This window comes from Saccostrea cucullata, unplaced genomic scaffold (assembly GCF_032062105.1).
Source record: "Saccostrea cucullata isolate Sc308-1 unplaced genomic scaffold, CSIRO_AGI_Scuc_v1 ctg4532, whole genome shotgun sequence".
In the NCBI taxonomy this organism is placed as follows: Eukaryota; Metazoa; Mollusca; class Bivalvia; order Ostreida; family Ostreidae; genus Saccostrea; species Saccostrea cuccullata.
Window position 1 is genome coordinate 59,017 of NW_026920126.1, and position 26,248 is coordinate 85,264.

Genomic DNA, 26,248 nt, shown 5'->3' on the forward strand with positions numbered 1-26,248 from the left:
ATATGTATCAGGAAAAAATAATGAAAGACTTTAGTGTTTAGTCCATATACGTTTGCGTTATGCATTCCATATCTGGAAGGTCCCACATGAAACCTGGATACGAATTCAAGTTTTGTTGAACTTGATGTTGATTTTCTTATTTTATTTATTATAAAAATGGTGTATGTTCAACTCTTCTGTGATATAAATGAAATAATTGTAGTTTCTTTCATGCCATTATTTCTGAATTCAAACGATACAGTATGTGGCCGTGGGGATACATCGAATTAGATCATCTAAGATGTACATACCGGGTACACCCCTCGTGATATTGTACACATTTTTTTCAGTGTCGTCGCTTCTAAAGTTAATATGAAAATTCCGTATTCGTCCACATTAACTTCAAAATATCAAACATTTAACTCTTCATCTATTTCAATTGATATCAAATCCCACATTGATGTTTTTCAAAATCTTATAGGCCTAGAGCTACGTTTGTTTTGAATCGAGGAAATGCGAACCGACATTGTTGACAGAAAGTTAGTGAGAAAGTTAAAGTTACGATTTGCTGCAATAGCTAGGATATTCATAAATGAAGGTTGCATTACAAGTGAACAGTTCTTTTCAATTCTATTACTTACATTGTGTATATGAGGACTACAGTATTCAATTGTCGGATTTATCAGGTCTTGCTGTAAATGTATCTGATTCTGTGGAAAACCGTGAAAAAAGGGAGGAAAATAAACATCTCCTATATTTTCAGAGTTGTTCCTCTTTGATCATTAAGGATCTGAGAACAACATCGATTTTACATTGTAAAAAGTTTTTTTGTTTCTTTATTGCTGTTTTATTTAATTAAAGAAGGAAAACAATATATATATATATATCATGTATGCACAAATTGTAATGAAGACCATTAATCGGAATGTTGTATAGCCAATTGTACATAATGAGAATTCCGTTAATGTAGAAAAAAAAATGCTAAGCTTTGATAATAAAATACAATTTATTGTATATGAAATGAAATAAACATTAAGGGATTGTATTTTATATCTTGCTTTTTACGGAGTTTAATCGGGTTAATGTAAAAAATACTTTTGATTGAATATGGTACGCACAATTACAGCCAAGACCCATATCCCAATTTTCTTTCATAATTGATATACATCGGGATCGTTTTACTCGTCGCTTTGACGCTCTATTTTTGACGTTAAATTGACGTCAAGTCAAACGTTTAATTGAAATTGCAAGAGTTATCTCCCTCAGTGTGTTGTACGTCTTTAAGTAATACATATGCATGCCACCATGGCCACATGCATATATATTACTTAAAAATCATGGATCCAAATACTCAAGGACCTGATCGTTTGCTTCTGCTTGTGTAATAATTGCAACATGCAATCATAGTCATAATTATTGCAAATTTCCATACCAGATATAAATGATGTATTCAATATGAGCCATATCATTTAGCATTTAAACTTCTTTTGAAAATCTTTTGACAAAGTTCTGATACAACATGTACATATTTGTTAAACAAAAAATATTTAACATTTTCTATCAGTGATTTGGATAACTTGGGCATGGAGTCATTGGTTCCAGGGGTTTCAGTAAAGGAACTATCGAAATGGCATTTTAAAACAAGAGATGTTTGTGAAACACTTATGCCCCCCCTTGGATATACATTATATGGTGCACAAGCCTTTATTATGGGCAGCATATATTATGGCCATTGTACATCGAAATAAAATTGACTTTCTGAACTTAAAATCAATAGGACCAGGTCATCTACTAGTAATATCTGATATGCATGAATCTATCAAGTATGAGGTGTCCATGTTAAAAACTTCTTGAATTGCACATATATACCATTATAGCTAGACCTCAAGATAGATTTGACTGTTACGTCCAAATTATTATCAATAACCATATTCAACCAACCTGCTATTTTATTTCATTTATTCAGATGATCTCTCTAGTTGCAGAGTGACATAATAGTGGTCAGAGTAATATGTTGGATGTGCATAGCAGGCATGGTATGTGTTTAGCAAGTCTAATGATAGATATACATGATCTAAACATGAACCCTGGATATGCGTTTTAACAGAATTGACATTGGTAAAGTTATATCTTCCCATAAGTTCTGATAGCTGAGCATAATTAGGTCCTATGGCATCCACATTAAAATCTCCTAGAATTACTGTTCTTTCACACACTTGCAATGAGCTGAGCAGATTGTTTAGATCATTTATGAAGACACTAAGAGACACTGATGGCGACCTGTACAAAAGAATTAGTATGAGCCCCTCAAATTTCATCTGTAATGTCTCAATATGTTGTCCTTCAAATACGGACTTTCTTTCACAACTGAGTGGATTGTGCCAGAAGCATGCTAGTCCATGTCGATGTTTTTCTGTGTCTTTTTGAACCATCTCATGATCATAATCCAAGAAGTTGACCACATCAGCTTGAATGTTGGAAATATGGGTCTCTGTGTACATCAGTAAATCTGAAGATTTGGTAATAGGGTCCTTGAGCACATCACTGAAATGTAAACGCAGTGACCTTGCATTTAGTAAACTTATTGTCCATACTCTGCATGTCAATGGGTTATGCATAAAAATGTATGGGCTTGGCAATCTAACATCATCTCTCAGTCTAATCATCTCACATTTGACTGAAGAATTTTGCAGGATTTTTTGGGGGTCAAAATCTAGAATTTGAAGGCCCTGAATCGATCTACATCTACTTAATGCAACATAAGCCTGACCACCAGAGAATCTCTTCTTAAAGGATACTACCAATTCATCCACAGATAATCCCTGAACTTTATGGATTGTGCAGGCAAATGCTAGTTTTAAAGGGAATTGTGTCCATGTAATTGAAAGTCCAGTTCTTTTAAAAGAGGTTGAGAATTGAACATCTATTCTTGAAATGGGGACTGCATCCTTTTGAAAAGTGTTTAAGTTGAGTGTTGATGTGTTTCTTGCTGTCACACCAATATTAGGTTTGTCAAACTTGACCAAGATTGCTTGAACATTTTCAAGGTTTGGGAGGAAGTCTATGACCTGCCCTTGAGCTCCATTGACAAGTCCATCTTGAACATCTATGTTTCGAATCACCATAACTCTTGCACCTACACAAAGATGTAATGTTTTCACTAAACCACCTGTGTGAGTTGGATTATCAGAAACAGTATAGTTTTCTAAAGAAGCTGGTCTGCGTTCTCTTCTTGTAAGCTGAATAACTGGCTGACCAAGTTCCCTCAATCTGTCATCGTTATGTTGATCTGTTTGAAGATTTGTGGCAAATATGTGTAATGCTTTCCTATTGTAGTCTTCATCTGAAGAATCAATGCATCTGTCCTGTAAAGTCTTGATGTCATCAGCTGTTTGTTCTCCTTGGCGTACCCTATTCAGTAAAGCTGCAAAGTTGCTGTCATCCTTTTGCCGCATAATTTGACAGAGTTCCATCAGATGGAAATGTGACTGCCACACAGATCCAGCAATTCTCATCATGACATTGGATGATAGCTCAAATACATATTTGCCTACAGGACGTAATTGGTAAAGGTCCCCTACAGCTACTACTGTTATACCACCAAAAGGTTGAGTTGAATCTTTAATTTGCTGCAATCTTTTGTCTATGTAATTGAATGTTCCAGAACTGACCATGGATATCTCGTCGATAATCAAGATTTTCAAATATGCCATTTGTACTCTTAATTTATTACAAGTTGAATCGGACAGCTTCTGGTAAGTGTCGTTCATCTTAGTTGGAAGTTGGAGAGCTGAATGAATTGTACAGCCATTTATATTAAAGGCAGCTGTTCCTGTTGGGGCTGTCAAAATAATCTTTGGTTTATCTGGTTCTGTGCCTACCTCCCTCAACTCTCGATTTGCCATGTTGAATATTGCAGATATTACATGAGACTTTCCAGTTCCAGCCCCACCTGTTATGAAGATGTGCTGTGGATCAATAACTTTAGAAATGTGACCTTTTTGCTGGTGACACCATCTCAAAAGGTACTCAAATGCACATCTCTGCTCAAAATTTAATGATTGCACTAAATGATAATATTCCGTGTTTGACAAAAGTTGTGGATCCACTTCCAGTACTGATTGAACATTTCCACCACAGGGTTCAGTAGAAGCTGTGAATGTTGCATTGACATTTGAATCTGGATTCACAATAGCATATGTATCATCAGATTCATAACCTTCCTCTACAAGCTGTGCCTCTACATGCTCAGTCTCGGGTGCAATCTCATCCCAGGCATGAGTAGGAGGACCAAAGTCTTGAAAATGGGACATAGCTTCAGTAACAATTTCATCGTTTTTCATCAGTCTTGCAAATGTGCTTTCAATTTCATTCTTTTCAGACTCGTAATGTTCGCTGAAAGTGTTGAATTTACCTTTTAGGTCACTCTGTTCATCAAACCAAGGCATGAAATGAAGCATGCGATTGTAGGAGTATAACTCTGGGTTTGCAGACTGAGAACACTGATGGTACCGGACCACTGCCTGTGAACAACGCTTTTTCATTTTTCCAAGACCCTCCAAGGTTATGAATTTTTCAAAGTTTTGTTCAGATTGACATGTTGTTTCATCCAATCCTAGATCAACTTGAATGGCTTCTTCTGCAACTGTGTCTGTTGGTAGGTGGTCATTGTCAGGTTGATTATCTCTCCTGCTGTTATCTGTATCATACCACATACCAAATTCAGCAAGACACATTTTTTTCAAAGATTTTGGTCTTGCTGAATATCTGTCCAAGATGTTGGTAGCAAAGACATCCTCATCATCATCATCTAAAGCATCCAACTGTTCCTTTCTCTTTAGGATTCTGATTCTGTTTTCAGGAAAACCACTAGGAAGCCATACAGTTGAGAAATTTGATTTGTACAGAGGAAGTCCCAAGATTCTATATGCTGCTTCTTGAGCAGAGACATTTCTAGCATTTGAAAATGCATATGCTACCTTCTTCATCTGTTCATTTATTCCATGATTCCTCATTTCACGGCTCACAGCTTGCAAAACAGTTCCAACTTCCCTCTCATCTTTAGTAATATAGCTAGTTATGTAAGCTATGGCTGCATATGGACTTGATGTATACTGAAGATCCATGTTAGCTTTCCACAGTCTTAGAATATGAGGGTTATAGTTGTTTATGCATGTTTCGGAGGGAGCACGACGCAGAAAGATGGTTGCTGTTTTAGATGAATTTTGTAATGCATTGTAATATTTGTCACTAGTTACATTACACTTTTGAAGAATTTCATTGACACTCATTGTATCAAGCTCAGACTCATGATCTTGCAGATATTGTTTCACAGTTCCAAGTGTCTCAATAGCAGAACGCTTACAATTTTTATCACATTCTTCAAGTTCTGGTCGAGACATTACTATTTGTTCAGACACTGGCCTTGGATATCCAAATCGACAAACCCCTCCACGTTTTGTGCATGTTGCAGTATGTCTGTGTGTCTGCAGATCCTTCACTAACTGGCTAAGATCGTTATCATCTGATGGAAGATTTGACTGGATATAGTTATCCACAAAGTCACAAATGTTTTTGCTTGAATCACTTGGTTGAGGTGCATTTTCTATCCAAAGAACACAATGAACATGGGGAGATCCCCTTTGCTGGAATTCTATGCGATAAAAATATCTTGTCACGATGCCAAGAGGACACGCTGGAGATAGTATTACATCTGTGAATAAACACTGGACTCTGTGATAAAAGTGGCGAGCTGCTGTGGTAGGATTTGATCTTAAAAGTGAACACCTTTCTTCCCAAGTCATTTGGGCCAGTTCTTCGGTACTAAGGTCCTTCCCTTGCTGTCTTGATATGGCTTTAAGTGAGTCCTCCCATTTCATGTCTGCTGCAGACAGTGTAAGGAACCAAGTAAATATCTTAAACTGTTTGATTGCAGCTAAAAGTTCAAACATTACTTTCTGCCAGTAAGGAGGACTTCCACGAATAGGGCGAAGAAAACGATAGGCATCATCTTTGGTGATCAACGGGCGAATATAATCTGAGTTTCTAAAGAATCCTGCATTGCAAGCTTCTCCATCATGATTACTCATTGATTTCCTCAATGCTACTGAGATTGAGGCATTGATCTCTTTCCATTCTGAAACAAACTGAGCAACAAAAAGGTACTCAATATTTGATGCAAATTTGCCATTTTTTTCAAGTAGTCTCTTTTGGAAATATTTCTTTGCTGACAATTTAACTTCTCTGTCACAAGTGTAACCAAATTGTCCAGTTGGAAACAGTGTCGGGAAGCTGAGTTCTTCAAAATTTGTATCTTGAAGTATAGAAAGAGGTTTTTTACCTTCTCCAGGTGCAATAGACATAATTCTGCTTGCATCAATGGATAAATCTGAAGGCTGTATGCAAGTCTCTAATTGAACATTTTGTGATTCATCTCTGGTTATTGGAACAATTTCCTCATCTTCCTGTTCACTCTCTGATGAAGAACCTGTGACTTCATTCTCTTCTTCCTCTTTGTTGATCTGATCTTCACACTCTGTTATATTGCCAGTCAATTCATTCCAAACTTCAATGTCATCATCTGCACAATCTTCTTCCCATGATTGATTTATGGTTACATTTTCATAAAGTTTGTTATTTGCTTTGAGCCACTGCAGAGCTTGTAAAATTCTCAGTGGTCTTACATATTGGAAAGAATAATGTCCCTTATATTCAACTTTCCTCTTTAATTTTAATGGAATAAATCCAGCATCTGAAGGAGTACGTGGCAAACTTTGTGCAACTGTCTGCACTTCCACAGGAATATTGACTACAGCACCCTTTACAGCATTTTGTCTGCCCTTGGGCAAAGCGATAAGTTTCATAAATGGGTAACGTTGTGAGAGTAGCCTTTCCTCCAATGTTGTAAGTCCCTGAAGCTCTTCTGGAATAGTTGGCAGTTTTAAATTGTTCGCATCAGACTGTGGTGGTAACTTATTTCGTTTTAAATGGTTCGAACAAGTTCTACAAAGCCATTCTGTATTCTCAGCACTTTTACAATTAGATATACACTGGCTCAACAAATTTTCATTCGTTCTTTCAAATGAATTTTTCTTGAAAGCTACTACTGATCTTTTGTAGAGCATTCTGCTACAACAGGTACAAATGAATTCTGGATATTGTTGAATATTTTTGCAAAAGTTTTTGTAGGCTTTTTTCAAATCATATTCATCTTTTCTATATTTTCGTTTTGCTTGTGCTTGATTTCTTCTTTCTGTTTCTAAGTCCTTATCTCTACGTTTTTTTCTCATTTTTTGTTGTTCTTGTCTACGTTTTGATTTTGCTGCCTCTGGATTATTATTTTTGTGTTTTTCTCTGATTCTTTGTTTTCCTTGTCTCCATTTCAGTAGTACCCCCTCTGGATTGTCATTTTTGTTTTTTTCTCTGACTTTTTGTTGTTCTTGCCTACGTTTTGATTTTGCAGCATCCGGATTGTCATTTTTGTGTTTTTTTCTGATTCTTTGCTTTCCTTGTCTCCATTTCAGTAGTACCCCCTCTGGATTGTCATTTTTGTTTTTTTCTCTGACTTTTTGTTGTTCTTGTCTACGTTTTGATTTTGCAGCATCCGGATTGTCATTTTTGTGTTTTTTTCTGATTCTTTGCTTTTCTTGTCTCCATTTCAGTAGTACCCCCTCTGGATTGTCATTTTTGTTTTTTTCTCGGACTTTTTGTTGTTCTTGTCTACGTTTTGATTTTGCAGCATCCGGATTGTCATTTTTGCACTTTTGTCTATTTTGTTGTTGTTCATGTCTCCATTTCATTTTCACTCTTTCTGGGTCCTCTTTTTTTTTCTTTTCTCTAAATTTTTGCTGTTCAATAGCACGTCTCTTTTTAAAATTTTGCAAATTTTCCATACTGTGTTTTTCCCTTGTCCTTCTTTTTTGTTGTGCCCACTTTTGTCTGGTTAAATCTTTAACATTTCTTAGTTGTTTTTGTTTGCAGTTGTTAACCTTGAAACTGCTCTTTTGTATGCAATCAAAGGTAGCATCTACTATAATTTCTTCATTTTGCATTGCCTTTTTTTTATTTGTCTTCTGAGCCTGGTCATGGAAATAATTTTCAATCAAGTTCAAATCACATCCTTTTTGAAGTGGGAATTCAGTTATAATGGCATTTTCTAAACACATTTTCAAATGTTTTCTTAAGGAACTTTGAAGATATGTGATTGTACACAGTGGTATTTTCTTCATAAGACTATAAGCATTTGCTGCAGCAAATGCACCACAATCTAGAGTTGAACCCTGTGTTTGATTCACGACATAGTTTATCTGCATGTTACAAATGTTCCCATACATACTAGTTAGTTGTTGCTGTAATGCTTGTACTCGGCTAGAATTCTTCAAAGAATCATACACAGTAATTGACTTTTCTTTTTTTGCACTGACAACATAATGACCCTGTAGGTAGTGAATTTGTACAGCATCAGCATCCCTTGGTACATGCTGGCAGTTAGCAGGTATTTCCTGTGACATCTGTTGTTGGTATAACATTGACGGTGGTAAAAGTCCATATTTGGCTCCAAATTGGGCTTTAAGAAGTTGTGAGTAGTAATCAAGGACTTGGACCTCAATATATCCTGATGAGATAGCTTCAAGATTCATTCCATGAAAAAGATAGGGGTGTTCATCTCTACTTGTGTTCGACTGAAATAAAGCAAAACTTATTTGAAATCAACATATTGTAATACAAATAAGATTCTTATCATTAGCAATGACTGTTTAATTTGTATAATCAGTCTGTCAGTCATGAACTTGAAAACTAATGTAGCTGACCAGATGGATCTATTTAAACAATTTCATAAAATATTAAAATTGATATCTTGTGACCCAGTTCTATAATGTGTATTTCAGTGTCAATGTATAGAGCAACCTCAATAATAATTCACAAACAGATGAACAGGCAGAGGTAAAAAGTAAACTTTGCAATGAAAATTTTGTTATCTATATAATGTAACTGAAACGGTAAATTGAATATTATGTACCTGCTCAGGTGTAAATGTATCCTGTACTTTATCATTTAGTTCCACCTGGGTGGTGCCCTCAGTGGTGCTGTATGAGGGTCTGTCCGAGTTAGGAGTATGCTGTAAATGAATACCAAGGTTATTATTCAATAACAAAATCATGACTTGCTGGTCACAGAGGTGTTGTGAAATAAAGTGATCATTATAGAGGCTAGCTATTACAATGGCTTGCTAAAAACAAGCTGCTTTAGCTATGACTATAGTTTTTTTTTATTTAATACAATTTGTCTGAAAAGAGATACTTGCAAGTTTTTGTTTTCGTAATTTATCCGACTCTCTTTTTTGTTGGTAGCTCTTTTTCTTTAATTTTGGCATCATGAATCAAATTCTAAAAAAGAAATCTTTACTTATAAAATATAACATCATAAAAAAAAGCAATATATTCACTTTTCTTGAAAGGGGGACATAATAAACAGAATTAAAATTACATGTAAATCAATGACAAATAAAGTACTAGTATAGCTAAATTCTAATAGTCAAAATAATGAAAAGTGTAGGTGATTAACTACATTCATTTATCTTCTGAAAAAAAAATTTGTAATAATGTATTTCACAAGCAAACATGTTCAAATTGAAGCCTCTATCTCAAGCAAATAGAGTGCCCCGTCACAGCATGATATGCCCTTCAAATATTGTTTAATACATGTAATCATAAATTGGGTAGGGTGCAAGAAAATCAGGTAACCTTGATTTACAGATTGACACAGATTTCAATGATCTAATTTCCATTTCTTATCATGTTTGAAATATTGTTAAACATTTCTCAGAGACTTACAGTGTATGGATTAATTATAACAAATAATACATCATATAATTATAAACTGGCTGTGTTAGAGCTTAATAAATATCAATCTGCAGCTTTAATTGTTTATTCCATATATTTTATGAAATAATTGAAATGCTACAGTCTAATAAAAAAAATCAAAAATAAATTATTTTTTAGACTATAAATTCTAAATGAGACATGACTGCAATTTTTTGCAAAATTAATATATAAAATTGAAATGTAATTTTTTTTTCAATGAACACGTGTATAATTAGTTTTAATTATACCATACAATACTAATTTAGTTTTAGTTATACACTAAAACATCAATTCATTTTAATTACATTACATCAACTGAAAGATCTTTATCTGGGCTACAGCCATCAAGAACTCTTAATTAACACAAGCAACTATGAGGCCATTTCTTTTTGCCCAACTCCCAAGAGATAAATTAATTAAGATAACAGCTCTTAGACTACCACTTAGCTTCTGATAATAAACTCATTAATTTCTTGTAATTTGACATGCAAATTTCTGCTATCAAAATTCTTCTTGACCAGTGCTTGATAATTATGTCCATGGGACAAACTGAATTCCTTTCAAAACATTAACATTTGTTACTGATTGCTGTAAAGCATATGATAAAAAAATAAGTTTTTACTTAATTTAACATTTTTTTATATTGATACAACTATATATTTACATTTTTTTAGGATTATGAAATTTAAAAGACTTATTTTTTAAAAAAATCACTTAAATTAAAGGTCACAGTGACAATGAAATAGGCCACAACACACCTTCTACCTTAGATGTACAAATGTATACTTTTGCCAAGTTTGAAAGCTCTAGGTCTAATAGTTTTTTATTTATGAGCCGGACAGGATTTTTCTATATTTGGCTATAGCATCTTTATTAAAGGTCAGGGCTACCTACTTTTTGTGCATGACACACCATCTACCCAAGAAGTACCAGTTGACAAAGTTTGACAATCATAGGCCTAATAGTATTCAAGTTATGAGCTAGACACGAATGGACAGACGGACGGCATGAAGCCTATAACATTGATAATATGTCCCATCTTAAGACAGGCATATAAAGTTATAAATGATAAACATACTGAATAGATGTTGAAAGATTCATGACATGTGTGATGCCAAATGAGTTCTAAGTTTACTTTTGGAACCATTTCCTCTAAGCTTACTGATAATCATCTGAGAGTAGGTTCTTTTTTATTTTCTAGGTTTCCTATCTCATAAAGCAATATGAGCTGTATCATTGAAAATTTTATTTTGATGGTAAAATGTGCTATTATGATTAATCTGTAAATAATTTAAACCCTTATGACTAATAAGCCCAAAATAAAGTTTAAAAATGTTTCAGAAATATTTCTGTACAACTGAACATACAGTTTTATATAAGAAAGCATTATTGTACAGGACGACAATAATTCGAATTTGCTTCAATCAAAGCTAAAAATAAATTTTCCATCGCAAATATGAACAACAGAAGTTTATAAATGATATATTTTTCTGTCATATAATTAGTTAATCACAAATTTGCAATAAAAATTTCCAATGTCAAACATGCAGCTCATATTGCTTTAATTGTTTCAATCTGTAATTTTCCTTGGCCAATTTTGCACCACATTTTCTTGCATTAGAGGCACCTGCCTATTAAGGCAATTGATGAAAATGATTTTTTTCATAAAAAATGTAATGTAATTATGGAAGGATATGCTTATCTGCAAAAGATGTGCACATTAAGAAATATGTATTTAATATGAGAGCTCAATGCTATCAATTTCAATTAAGAGGGCCACATCTCCAATTCATCTGCCTAAGTCCCAAGAGATTTGAATTAAACCTGCTTACTCTAAGAGGTTGGAGCTGAAATGATGAAGCAGTCTCTTAGGGATTCAAATTATTTCTTTGATGTTTCAGACGTCCAGATTCTTTCATAATTGTACATCAAATAAAGAAAACTAATCACATGGAAATGAATACAATTTACATACATACACAAACATATTTATATTTAATACTTGAAATATTTCATTGAGCTGGAGAGAAAAAAAAACATCAAAGAAAAAAAAATACAGTCCATTTGAAAAAAAAACAAAAAAGAAATAAAGTTATTTGATTATCAAATTTATTAGAAGTAAATACCTGTATAACATGAATTACATAAAAATATTGATCAAGGTTTTTATGAGGTCCATAAAGTTGACTAAAAAAAATTTCAATGATATTTCTTTGCTTGCATTACTTTCTTTTATAGTTTTTCATTACTTTTCACAAATTAAAGTTCCGTATTCTGAGTCGGAGGAATGGCATCCTGACTGGATGGAATCTCCTGACTTTCCTCAGCGGTTTCAAAAGGCTCACTATAAGAGGACAAGTCTAGCTGCATCTTTCCGATCTTCTCTTTCAAGCACTCATTTTCTTTTTTCACAAAGTCATAGTTCTTCTTCATTTGATATTTTGCCTTACACAGGTCAGCAACTCTTTTCCTAAGAACAGACTGATCTCTTTCCATGGCCTCTGCTATCTGTTCAATCTCCTCAGTTACCTGAAGTGAATCTTTCAGGGCTGTTTCTTTGCTGTAATTTCCAACACCTGATTGAAGTCTTGCGAATATGCCACTTATTTTGAGCGTAGATGACTTTATATTTTTAGCATCCATATTGACTCCTGAGAAAAGAATATTATAGTACTATTATATGATCCTTGTAATCAACAACAACAAGTAAATTCTATCTCTTTCATGCAAACTTATAATCATTTATATGTGTATTGAATTCTTCCATACCATATATTCATAAAAAGTACATTTATTACTCCTTTGTAACCTTAGCTCATTTTTTTATATATATCTTTACCTCGGTAAAAATACAATTTACAAAACTTAAATTCCTGGAAAATTTTTATATAAGGTGCATGTGTGAATTTGAATGCTTTTTCTTATTTAAAGTTATGTTATGTTCACCTTTTCTTTATTTTACAGAAATTAATAAACATTAATTTTACAAATAACATTCTCATATTTGTAATAATGATAAAAGTTATATCCAAAACGGGTAGGGCTGGGTTTTGGCCGGAGATTTTTTACTGCAATATATATTAAATGCAAAATTTTTAAATGTACATGTTTTTTGATATGTATTGCAATATTTTCAACAAAAATTTTAAATTGCATTTTCTTATTCATGCAGAATGTACAAATGTCAGTAGTTATAATTAGAAATCAAAATGAAAAAATCTTGTTGATTTAATTAGAGTTATGCACTTAAATCATTAATACAACAACTTCTGTCTTACAGTTTGGCTAAATCACAAACCTTTCTTTACACTTAATGGTAGAATTGCTGAGTCCAAAAATTTTGCAGTTATATCTGTACATGTTTCACAAAAGCGTTATACATTTAATAATTTTTTTAATTGTATTTCAATATACCAAGATATCAATATTTTATCCCAGCCCTAGCCATACCTTATTTTTAACCTTTTTGTAATTAAAAATACAGTGGAGCCTCATTTATCCAGACACTTTGGTTCTGAGTCAATTTTTTCGGATATGTGAAGCGTCCGGATACCTGAATTTGTTAAATTAGACAAAATAACTTTAAAAAAATTCTTTTCCGATGAAAAATCGTCCAGAAACTGAAGCTTCCGGATATCTGCTTCCATGCAGATATCTGAAGGTCCACTGTATTCTACATGCAATAGTAGTAATTACTAAGAATTATCAAACATCCTACCTTCAGTTTCTTGTTTTATATAATCCTACAGGTCTACAGCAGATAAGCTTCTTCTTCGATATGCAGTCACAGAACAAAATAACACGATATTTCTTAAAAGTTTATAATACTGTAGTTTCTCTGTCAAATCATATGGATCCCAAAGCATATATATATCATATAGCTTGACTTTAAATGACCATACTGATTTCCTAACACTCTTTCAAGTTTGATACATAAATACTTTGATAACATCTTAATTGACATGCATCAGCTGGGGAACTGAGACTGAAGCAGCTCTCAGGTCTTGTGTGATAATAATCTGTCAATGTCTTAGAGCAGTACCAACTTGCTTCAAAGAAAACTAATGTAAATTTATCTTAACTTTATGAAGTCAGTAATTTGATCAGATTTTAGAAAAGGACCAATTTGCTTTACTGAAAATCTATGTACTTTTATAAGGTTTATTATGAAGAGATAGTTACCCAGCATACATGTATTAATTATTTTTAAATACTTAAACCAAACAGGGGAAAAAAATTATAATACATCACTAGCACAGCTAGCATATTAATTCTATTACACATAACTGAGTATTCTATAGAGTGTAAACAACATATTTAAAAAAAATCGGCATTGTCTAAAAAGCTTTTAATTAAAGTTATTTTTACAGATAAATGTAATGTGCTTGCATTCACCAGACCTCAAGCCAATTTAACTTTAACTCATCATTCTAAACCAAATTCATATAGTTACATCACATAATTTTTGATTGTTTTTTAATCAAATAAATTAAAACATCGACTATCATTAAAGTAAATTATAGCTTTTACTCACCATGTCATACTAATTTTATCCTCTTCTTTTTCATTTCTTCCCATTTGTCCTTTTTGCTCATCTAAACACTTCTTTGCTTTGTTTCAACATAATCCATGTGTGTGTATAAATACATGTAACAGGTGTGAAATTCCCCAAACTTTCTTCATCAAGGATCCATCATCAAACCATCTTGGGAATCATGGTCTTTTCTCACCAAAATATTATCATTATTTATTGCTCCTATGGGTATCTTGAACATTAATACAGGGTGCATGTATTGACATGAAAAAACTATTTTTCTAAATGCTAGATTGTATTTGTTGTTGCTAATGAGAATTTCTTCATTTTCTTTGCATGTGCTTAATTAATTAAAAGATAAATTATTTTCAGAGCCTTTTTGTCTTTAAATTCATTACATTGTTTTTATTACATTGAAAAAATGAATCTGAGGTATCTGTCTTTGTGATACACCATACTGCAAATTGACTGTTGAACTGCAAATTGTATATTGATAAAAAATATATACAAGTTGTAAAAAATTTAATTTATCTTACAAACTATCACATTCTTTTTAAAAATAAAAGGCTGGTAAATAATTGATTTGACAGGCAATAAATTACAATTAAGAGAATTAAAGAAGAGAGATCTTTCCTTCTTTTATCAAATTCCCAGGAGATCTAAGTAACTAGCACCTCATGTTTGATAGAAATGCCTTAACAACTTCCCACACCAAACTCATTAATCTTTAACTGGATACATGTCCACTCATATCTCTCAAAGGACAAATGGATAGATTTTTCACTATTTTCTGTGTAAACTGATTTTATTACTTGATGTTTTTTTTCAAGATGCAATTAATTGGACAATAATCAAAATTTGGCAAATTCACAGAAATTCATAGAAAATAACACCTTCAAATTGCTACCATGATAAAAAAAAATAAATAAATAAATAATGATACGAAGCTACAGGATGCATGCAAATACCATAAATCCATTTTTAAAAAACTTACCATTAACATATTGTAAACTTGTATCCCAGGTACATTTTCAGAAACATATTTCTCAAAAAACGCTCGATCGTACCCTAAACAAAACTTGGCCTTATAGCCAAATATGTACACCAATTTTTCTAGTGGTGGACTGAAAGACAGACCAACCAACCAAGGTGTAGATGACCTGATATCCTTATAAAAAATGTGTATACTAAATTTCATTTCAGTATGTGCATCCTCTGCAAACAAAATGAATAGAAACTGCAAATAATTGGAATTTTCCTAAGTCCAAGGGGCATAACTCTGTGAAAAATGGTGCGATCGTACCCAAAACAGAACTTGATCTAAACATTCATCTGATAAATCTGTATACTAAATTTCCTTTCAGTATGTGCAACCTCTGTAAAGAAAATGAACGGAAACTGCAAAAAATTGGAATTTTTCCAAGTCCAAGGGGCATAACTCTGTGAAAAATGGTGCGATCATACCCAAAACAGAACTTGACCTAGATATTAATGTGATAAATCTGTATACCAAATTTCATTTCAGTATGTGCAACGGTTGCGAAGAAAATGAACGGAAACTAAATGGACCGACAGACCGACGGACCGACAGACCGACAGACCGACAGACAGCAGCAAAGCAATATGCCCTCCCTTCTTCGAAGGGGGGCATAATTATAATATGCCGGTAAATATTGTTCATTATGTTAAAAAATATTTATCGATGTTCATTATTGTTTTTTTCCTCAATTGAGTTGAAAGTACAACTGTACATAAATTATTTTTTTAATTAGTTGTAGAAATCTCTAGAGTCCATGGAAGATTAGATATGTAGACGTTTTAAAATACTTACCCAATATAAACGTTTGTTGAGTAGGCCATGTTTAAAATTTGTTAAAGAATGTTATTTATCGTCTTCTTTGCAGTTAAATTTGTATTATGTGTATTGTGGTTGATTAAACACTAACTTTCAAAAATGCAAATTAAAACCTACAGTAAAGAATTTTTAAAAAGAATTGCTACTTCAAATATTTTGAAAGTTTTTAAACCATGTTTTTAAATTCAAAACATTGTGATATTCAAAATGATAATGTTAAATGGACATGCATTGAATAATAGTATAATAGAAACTGTATTGTAGAAACTCTAGTCCATGAATTTGCTTTTCAATTTGGCTATCTTTACTTCATGCACTTCAGCATCTTAACTTTTTGCAGGATGAACTAAATAATATGCAGATGGATATCAATTTTTCAGAGGTCATGTCTACTGACTTCACTGACTTTGTAAGTTTTGTCTTGATTTCTTGGAATATAGCATGTACAGTAAATTAATTTTGAATTGTAAATGTGCAAAGAAAAAAACAAAACTTATTTACTTTGTTTATTCATAAAAATTCATATAATAATTAATAATATAATAATTCATATAATAATAACACAAGGTGTCTAACTCCGATTTACACCGATTACCCCCCCTACCTTAGAATCACGCTCAGTTACACTTACAAAAGAAATGCACGGGTAAACTGTTTATACCTGTGTCTTCTACGATAATTTATCTACACAACATGCACGGGTAAACTGTTTATACCTGTGTCTTCTACGATAACTTATCTACACAACATGCACGATTAAACTGTTTATACCTGTGTCTTCTACGATAACTTATCTACACAACATGCACGGGTAAACTGTTTATACCTGTGTCTTCTACGATAACTTATCTACACAACATGCACGATTAAACTGTTTATACCTGTGTCTTCTACGATAACTTATCTACACAACATGCACGATTAAACTGTTTATACCTGTGTCTTCTACGATAACTTATCTACACAACATGCACGGGTAAGCTGTTTATACCTGTGTCTTCTACGATAATTTATCTACACAACATGCACGGGTAAACTGTTTATACCTGTGTCTTCTACGATAACTTATCTACACAACATGCACGATTAAACTGTTTATACCTGTGTCTTCTACGATAACTTATCTACACAACATGCACGGGTAAACTGTTTATACCTGTGTCTTCTACGATAACTTATCTACACAACATGCACGATTAAACTGTTTATACCTGTGTCTTCTACGATAACTTATCTACACAACATGCACGATTAAACTGTTTATACCTGTGTCTTCTACGATAACTTATCTACACAACATGCACGGGTAAACTGTTTATACCTGTGTCTTCTACGATAATTTATCTACACAACATGCACGGCTAAACTGTTTATACCTGTGTCTTCTACGATAACTTATCTACACAACATGCACGGGTAAACTGTTTATACCTGTGTCTTCTACGATAACTTATCTACACAACATGCACGGGTAAACTGTTTATACCTGTGTCTTCTACGATAACTTATCTACACAACATGCACGGGTAAACTGTTTATACCTGTGTCTTCTACGATAACTTATCTACACAACATGCACGATTAAACTGTTTATACCTGTGTCTTCTACGATAACTTATCTACACAACATGCACGGGTAAACTGTTTATACCTGTGTCTTCTACGATAACTTATCTACACAACATGCACGGGTAAACTGTTTATACCTGTGTCTTCTACGATAACTTATCTACACAACATGCACGGGTAAACTGTTTATACCTGTGTCTTCTACGATAATTTATCTACACAACATGCACGGGTAAACTGTTTATACCTGTGTCTTCTACGATAATTTATCTACACAACATGCACGGGTAAACTGTTTATACCTGTGTCTTCTACGATAATTTATCTACACAACATGCACGGGTAAACTGTTTATACCTGTGTCTTCTACGATAACTTATCTACACAACATGCACGATTAAACTGTTTATACCTGTGTCTTCTACGATAACTTATCTACACAACATGCACGATTAAACTGTTTATACCTGTGTCTTCTACGATAACTTATCTACACAACATGCACGATTACACTGTTTATACCTGTGTCTTCTACGATAACTTATCTACACAACATGCACGATTAAACTGTTTATACCTGTGTCTTCTACGATAACTTATCTACACAACATGCACGGGTAAACTGTTTATACCTGTGTCTTCTACGATAACTTATCTACACAACATGCACGGGTAAACTGTTTATACCTGTGTCTTCTACGATAACTTATCTACACAACATGCACGGGTAAACTGTTTATACCTGTGTCTTCTACGATAACTTATCTACACAACATGCACAGGTAAACTGTTTATACCTGTGTCTTCTACGATAATTTATCTACACAACATGCACGGGTAAACTGTTTATACCTGTGTCTTCTACGATAACTTATCTACACAACATGCACGGGTAAACTGTTTATACCTGTGTCTTCTACGATAACTTATCTACACAACATGCACGGGTAAACTGTTTATACCTGTGTCTTCTACGATAACTTATCTACACAACATGCACGATTAAACTGTTTATACCTGTGTCTTCTACGATAACTTATCTACACAACATGCACGATTAAACTGTTTATACCTGTGTCTTCTACGATAACTTATCTACACAACATGCACGATTAAACTGTTTATACCTGTGTCTTCTACGATAACTTATCTACACAACATGCACGGGTAAACTGTTTATACCTGTGTCTTCTACGATAACTTATCTACACAACATGCACGGGTAAACTGTTTATACCTGTGTCTTCTACGATAACTTATCTACACAACATGCACGGGTAAACTGTTTATACCTGTGTCTTCTACGATAACTTATCTACACAACATGCACGGGTAAACTGTTTATACCTGTGTCTTCTACGATAACTTATCTACACAACATGCACGGGTAAACTGTTTATACCTGTGTCTTCTACGATAATTTATCTACACAACATGCACGGGTAAACTGTTTATACCTGTGTCTTCTACGATAATTTATCTACACAACCATATATGGCTTGCTTTTCCTTGTTTTCTTTAATCTTTGTAAACAGCGTCAAAACTCTACTTGCAGAGTGGAAAAGTCGAAGTCATGATTCCAATTATTCAAGAAAAAAAATGGTTTCAGTTATTAAAGAAACCAGAAGTCTCTGTCGAGACTGAAGCTCTACTGGTTTGAACTTAAAGCAAAGGAAGAGAAAAGTACTTAAGCAGCTGGGATATGAAACTTTACAATAGCAATAAATAGAATGATGATCGTTGATAAAGTCTCTTTAAGTATCTTAGTGTAGTCTACTTGTGTGGTGTGCCAAGTTATATTGAAATCAGACCAAAACTGTACCCAGTAGCATTTAAAAACAATTTTACAGATATTAATATTTGTATTGTGTTTAAATTTGTGGAAATCATTTGCAATGAAAAAAAGCAAAGGTGATTCAAGGAAACACAGAGAAAGCCTCAAAACCAATCCTGAGCTTTACAAATTGCACAGAACAGCAGAAACATTGCGAGTTCAATTATACAGTGAAGAACATCAAAGAGAAGAAGAAAAATAAAGAAATAGCTTGAAGATTCCGCCTTATTTCATATTTTCTTGATTATCTTCCCTTATGAGGTGCCCTTCATTTAACCAATTTAAATTTCATTTTGTTAAGAATATTCGGTACCAAATCTGGTCAAAATTGACCCAGTGATTCTTCAGAAGAAGTCGAAAATGTTGAAAATTGACAGTCGGACTGACAGACAGACGGACAAAATGTGATCAGGAAAGCTTACTTGAGCCTTTGGTCTGCGCAAGAGATGGTAGGTATCAAAATGTGCAGCTGATTAGTCTAATTGAATGAAATTGTCTTCATTTGATGTAATTTTTTTAAATCACAATACCTGGTACTGTTATTTTCCTTTTTCCCAAAGAAACATAGGTAATAAGTTATTTAGTAAATTCAACTACAATGGAACACACGGACCCATGAAATTACTTTTTCTTTAACCCCAATTTGTTATATCCATATAAGGAATTTGGGCATTTTATATTGTTGGGGATCCATGATAACTATGCTGTATTCATGTTCGCAATATTGTGTTAGTACTAAACGAGTTTTACTGTATACATTAAAGTAATTTTTGAAGAAAATAAAAAGACTAAATTGTTTTTTTTTTCCTGAAGATTAAAAAAATTAAAATCAAACATTTAAATGCATGAAAATTGATAAGCAGGAAACTAAGACTAAGGTATTTTGTATCCCTTTTTATAGAAAATTATATTTATTTTTAGCCTGTATAGAGGAAAAACTGGTAAAGGAAAAATACCCTGTCTGTGGTGGTAAAGAGAAAAAGAAAGAAAAAACATCAGAGTAACCTTCTTGTATTCCACTGATGCGAAAAAAGACGAGAAGGCGACTGTCTTCAAAGACACTCTGAGAGAAATTATGAAAAACAACTTTAACAAGCATGCTTCAGTGCTCTACTCGAAATGTTGCCAATGTCACATCACTGCAAGAAATTCATTTACAACATCTCACAGTTGTAAGAAGCCATGTTAGTTTTTTCAGGTTTTTTTTTATTCAGATGATTTTTTTTTTGGGGATTTTAGATGTTTTTTATAAGATGATTTTGAAGTTTCATCTGTATGGAACTGTATGTTCTCAAGGTAATTGATGCAAGGCACTGTATTTAACCAGACTATTAACAAGACTTTACTTAGGACAATGACTTTTTATTGACAGAATGTCTTGTGTAGGTGTATTTTAAGAAATATTTCCATCATCTTCATCTTGAGAGTTGTTTAACATCTGAAAGTTGTAGTCAGCAGTTATGTTCTTATGTTAGTTAGGTTTTTTAAGATTGTCTAGAGAGTTGTTTAACATCTGACAGTTGTAGTCAGCAGTTATGATCTTTCCTTGTTTGTTCCTCAATGCTTTTCTTGAATCAAGGGAGGTTGGATTACACGAGTAGTTTACAGAATGAATGAATATTCAATTTCACAGAGATATTAAGTAACTCCGACAGAAAACTATTCGTTTAAACTGTTAAGATTCTACTTCTACTATGACTTTAGTACTCAGTGATCCTAGTTTTAGTTGTTAACCATACCACTTTGAAGCGAAAATTTTCCTCATATGGTTCTTATCACTAATCTTTGTAATGTTTGTGTGGGCATCTCTCAAATGACAAAATCTGCAACCACATTTGTTATGTTCACCCCTTCTTCCACTTTTCTGGAGACCATTTTAGACACCAAATCCTTCTCCATCGCTATATATAGAAATGTTTCGCTTGAGATGTATAAAAATGATCACATTTCAAAATTAAAAAGAGAATTTTTTCTTTGCCAAATGATTGTTGACAGTTTAAGATATCATTTCTAAAAAAAAATTAAGTTAAATCCACAGGCACTTGTTTCGGAAATAAACCTCCCGCACAGAGATAATCCATAAATAGGAAAATCCGATTAATTTTCTGAACGGTTTTCCTATCGATTCAAATTACCTGCCATGTTTACACCCGGAACTCTCTAGATTGTTCCTCGTAAATGCACTATGCGCCTTTGTTTCTTTTGCTTCATTATAGTCTAGTCAAATTATCAAATTTTCCATCAAAATGTGAACTAATTGCAACAGTTTCAAAACTTAGTTTTAATCAATCTATGATATGATCTGAATATATAAGAAAAAGTTTAGAAAAATTTATACATGGGAAAATTTAAAAAATTGGGGTCATTATTGGGACGTATTGTGTTCACTCTGATTAAGTGTTAAACGAACAATGTAAAGTAGAGACTTCTATTCTGGTTAAAAAAAAAACATGTAAGTTTGGAAATAAACTTAACTGAATAAAATGAATTGGAAAAATGTTAATATTGGTTACTATATGTGTTGGTTGCCATGGAAACAGTATAAATTTAGAATATTACCTACTTTTGAACAATGAACCTTTACAAACACGAATACCGTCACTACGAAAGTTTACACATATACTCAAAAGGCATTCTTTTGCCATAAATGCTTCAAAGAAATTATTTAGAAGATTTATGTAAATAGGTGGTAACCATGGATACATTATAAATGAATTTTACATAAAAAATTTTGGTATTCAGCAATGCTAAGTATAGCACAAATATACTCAAGCACCAAAGGTTAAGAAACAATAAATATGTTTCAATTGAGGGGTCAGAGGATATCCCCCAAATAAGATTTTTGTTATGAAAAAGTAGCAGAAAATCCCCCCCCCAAAAAAAATCCCTCCTGTAACTGCAAGGTTTTCCCCGTATATGAAGAAAATTGTGAGAAGATCTTAAAGAACCCCTCGAAATAGATTTATATGTTTTTATTCTGGATTAGGTAGGTTGTTAATTTCTTTTTGTCAAAAATATTCTGAAATCTGATTTTTTTAAGCTCAGCAAAGCTGTTCCCCATAGATTACATTGTAGTTGTGTTGTCCACAATTCAGGAATTTTTTTTCAACACGTGACACCAGTTTTGAGTCCCTGCAATTAGGGCTGTGTATTGGGCCAAAAATTTCGATATGATGCAATGTTTTTTAAAGCAATATGCGATATATTGGATTCTGAAACAAGTCCATCAGAAAAGGCTTCTAAATCATTTTAATGCATACATTTCATAACAATTAAGTGTTTTACTACCCATTTTAAAGTTCTTGTCTCATTGTCTTTAAAAATAACACTTCAATTAAAACTTTTGATGAAAGTAAAATCAACGTGTTAAAAAAAATTTCTCTTTGTATTTTGTAATAATTTTAAAAATTGTCTTATTTCCTTAGAAATGATATAATTATTGAAGGTTTTAATTCAAAAAAGTAAAATATAATTTTTAGTGATTGAAATTCCCATCTTTTAAACAGAATTTGAAGAAAAATGTCTGTCCGATACGTATTGGAAGTTACTTTTCGATACGATATTTTTCTTGAATATCGATATACTTATCGATATATTAATACAGCCCTACCTGCAATATGATTGGTTGGTAACTTGCATAAAATTCTCAGAAATAAAAAACAAATACTCTGTTTACATCAGTATCATAAAATGCTTGCACGATAATGAGTATGATGGTTCTTGCTTGATCAGAACTTGAACCCATCCCACACCCGGGTACCCTACAGGGTATTTCTTTTCATGAGTAAAATAAAAGTGCTATCTTACTCATACATGTATCAAGTGGATCAATGTATTTCTTTTTACCCTCCATATAAAGAAACCACGCCCTCCGGTGTGATAAGAACATAGCAACATGGAGTCAATGTTGCTTCATGGACGGTGATATTCCAAAAAAATAATTCAAGATTTTTTTCAGTGTAATTACACCCTCAACTACATTCAATAATATGAAGATAAGACATGTTTTAAGATAAAATCTGAAATTGTTATCCCTTAAAAATGATCATTGTTGATCAAGATGTAGCCGAATCAACAGTAATTAAATTGCATTGAGTACTTGTAAAATATCGTGAAATGTGTGCACAAAGGTTCTGCGCAGTTAATAAATATTATACTGTTACCCTTCTTAAATCTTAATTTATTTAAAACCATTGCTATTTAATGTTACTTGAAGAGGGTGGGGGCAATTGAAAGCACGCGGTAGATTATTTTATTCTTATTGATAATAAAAATCTAAGGTCAAGTTATAGCACTTTTACAAATGGAATGAAGTAAAAGAGAGCAAGCCACGTATTTGTTTCAAGGAAGAATTAAATGTTAAACTCTTGGTAGATACTGGAAGTCAATTTTTACTTGTTCAAATTCATATGTTAAAGTATTATTGTTATATTTTATCCTAACGGTGGTTAGAACATCTGCTCTAGAGTTGCAAAGTAAGGAGTCGATCCTTACGTCGCGGGTTCGAATCCCATTGTGGAATGTGGAGAACGGCCGAAAATAAGACCGTATAAACCGAGGTCCCGTGTCGCAGTAGGCACTGGCGTGAAAAAGATCCCTTACTGCTTAATGGCCCTAAGTGCTGAGTATAGAACAAAATGTCTAGCTCTCCACTGGCAAGTGGTGGCGTGTCCATATGCATGAGAAATTCTTGAGAGGGACGTTAAACAATATACAATTATAGTAGAAAGATTCACGTCCATCTACTTTTATTTTTTCAATGTTGCTCTTATTAAGAAATGACTTTGAAAGTGTTCCGAATTGCTCACATTCTAAAGCATGCTCATGGAAACGCCGTTATCACCAGTCCCCATAAAATGGAGCTTCAATAAGTGCCGCATCAGGCATTTTACTGTTGCAAAAATGACCATTTGTTCTACAAGGAGAAGTTAAGTTTTCAAAAATTGGTTTAAAATGAAATTGTTCTTAAAAAGTTACATTAAGATTTTAAAAAAAGAGCATTTAAGCATTTAATTCTGTCTTAACGATTCCATTTGAATTATTTCCATTACTATAAACATAATGCAGCTTTTGTACATGTATAGATGCATGGTGCAGTCTTTATAGAGAAAAAGGGCAATATCAATTGGCTTTTTATTTAAGGTTAGCTACTCGTTACAAAAGCAATAAGCAGTAAATCTGGAGAGCAAAAAAATTGTTTGAATCACACAGTTCAAATTTAAGTTCCGGAGATGCCTGAATGGAATTAAATATTTGTTTGTTTTTTTTAATTGAAGACTTTCAAATCAAATCCTGTACATGTGATTCCATAAATTCTGTACTCTTTATTTTAAAATGATAAATTTCTAAAAAAAAATTAAATATTTAATCAAAATATATTCTGTGATGATGCAATTGTAACATTTCTGATATACAATGTACATGTACTTGTCTGATAAGCTTCCTTGCAGAATTCTTTAGAAAAAGCTGTTTTGACTTATTTTGTATTCATACTGTGTTCCATACATTTTTTGTTTCTTTTGAATTCCAAAACTATTGGGGTATAAATATCCATCAGGTGTTTACAAATAAAATGAGAGTAAACATTCACATTTAGGAATTTCACATACATGTATATTGTGAATACAAACAGCGTTCCATACTTTTTTGTTTACATGAATAGTTATTATTAACCATTATACATGTATGTGTAGATGATATTAGGCCGGTATGGATGTCAAAACTTCACTTCCTTGAAAATCAAAATATATAATTTTTTTGATTTAGTTTTGATTGCATAACAAACTACAGGTTAAAACAACAACTTTTAATGCTATATTTGGTTATTGTTTACAGGCTGTCTGTCATAGAAAGGTCATATAGAAAAAGTACGGTGTGCAAATGGGTAATTCTAAATTCATATTGATCCCTAATTTTAATCTTTCGATTTCCCAACTTTCCCCTGAGTGAATTTTTCTAAACTTTTTATATGTGAGTAACCAATACCTTATCTACAAATCTGCATTAAAATATAAACTGTTGCAATTAGTTCTCATTTTTCAGTAGAATGACTAGACTATTACGAATACACGGAACGAATTCTATCGTTAAACCGGGTCCGTAGGACAATATCATTTAAACGATAGAACATTCTATCTAACCCCTCCCGAGCCAGTTAAACTTCTTGGCCATGCTTATTGTCTAACATGGAACGCATTATTCTTCGAACGCTTTATTTTTTGTTAGGGCCGTAATATATTCTCTTTATTCTATTTCCGATGTTTCTTGAAATCCAGGTATTCCCAAAACATACAATCAAATAATGATGCAAGATTTACCTCAGACTGTAACATTACACAATTTCTTCGTCGACTTGTGAAAGCATGTGGATTTTTGATGCATACTTGACTGTACAATCTTTGTTTATAAATGGTTTCCTCTTCACATTTTCGTTGTAATCTACAGCTGCTAATATACTTGAGTGTATGAATATCTCTTTAATGGGTACATTAATATACAGGCTCAGTCTTCCCGATAAATTTGATAAAACTGTTTTATTTACCACTGATTGATTGTATTTTGTTTAACGGCCCTATAGAGAATTTTTAACTCATATAGAAACGCAACTACCGATC

At 32.9% G+C, this 26,248-nt stretch overlaps 1 protein-coding gene across 1 annotated transcript; it reads right to left on the minus strand.

The window, feature by feature from the left end:
* Positions 1–1,937: 1,937 nt before the first annotated feature.
* Positions 1,938–10,989, minus strand: LOC134243674 (uncharacterized). The gene is made up of 3 exons (XM_062725913.1): positions 10,978–10,989; positions 8,999–9,097; positions 1,938–8,660 (listed from the first exon to the last, which is right to left on the minus strand). Exons 1-3 carry the CDS (start codon positions 10,987–10,989, stop codon positions 1,938–1,940), a joined length of 6,834 nt encoding a protein of 2,277 aa, XP_062581897.1.
* Between the last annotated feature and the right edge of the window lie 15,259 nt (positions 10,990–26,248).

Coding starts and splice junctions, on each gene's coding strand:
- LOC134243674 (XM_062725913.1), bottom strand. Junction 8,661..8,998: donor ATACATTTACACCTGAGCAG/GTACATAATATT, acceptor GCTTTATTTCAG/TCGAACACAAGTAGAGATGA.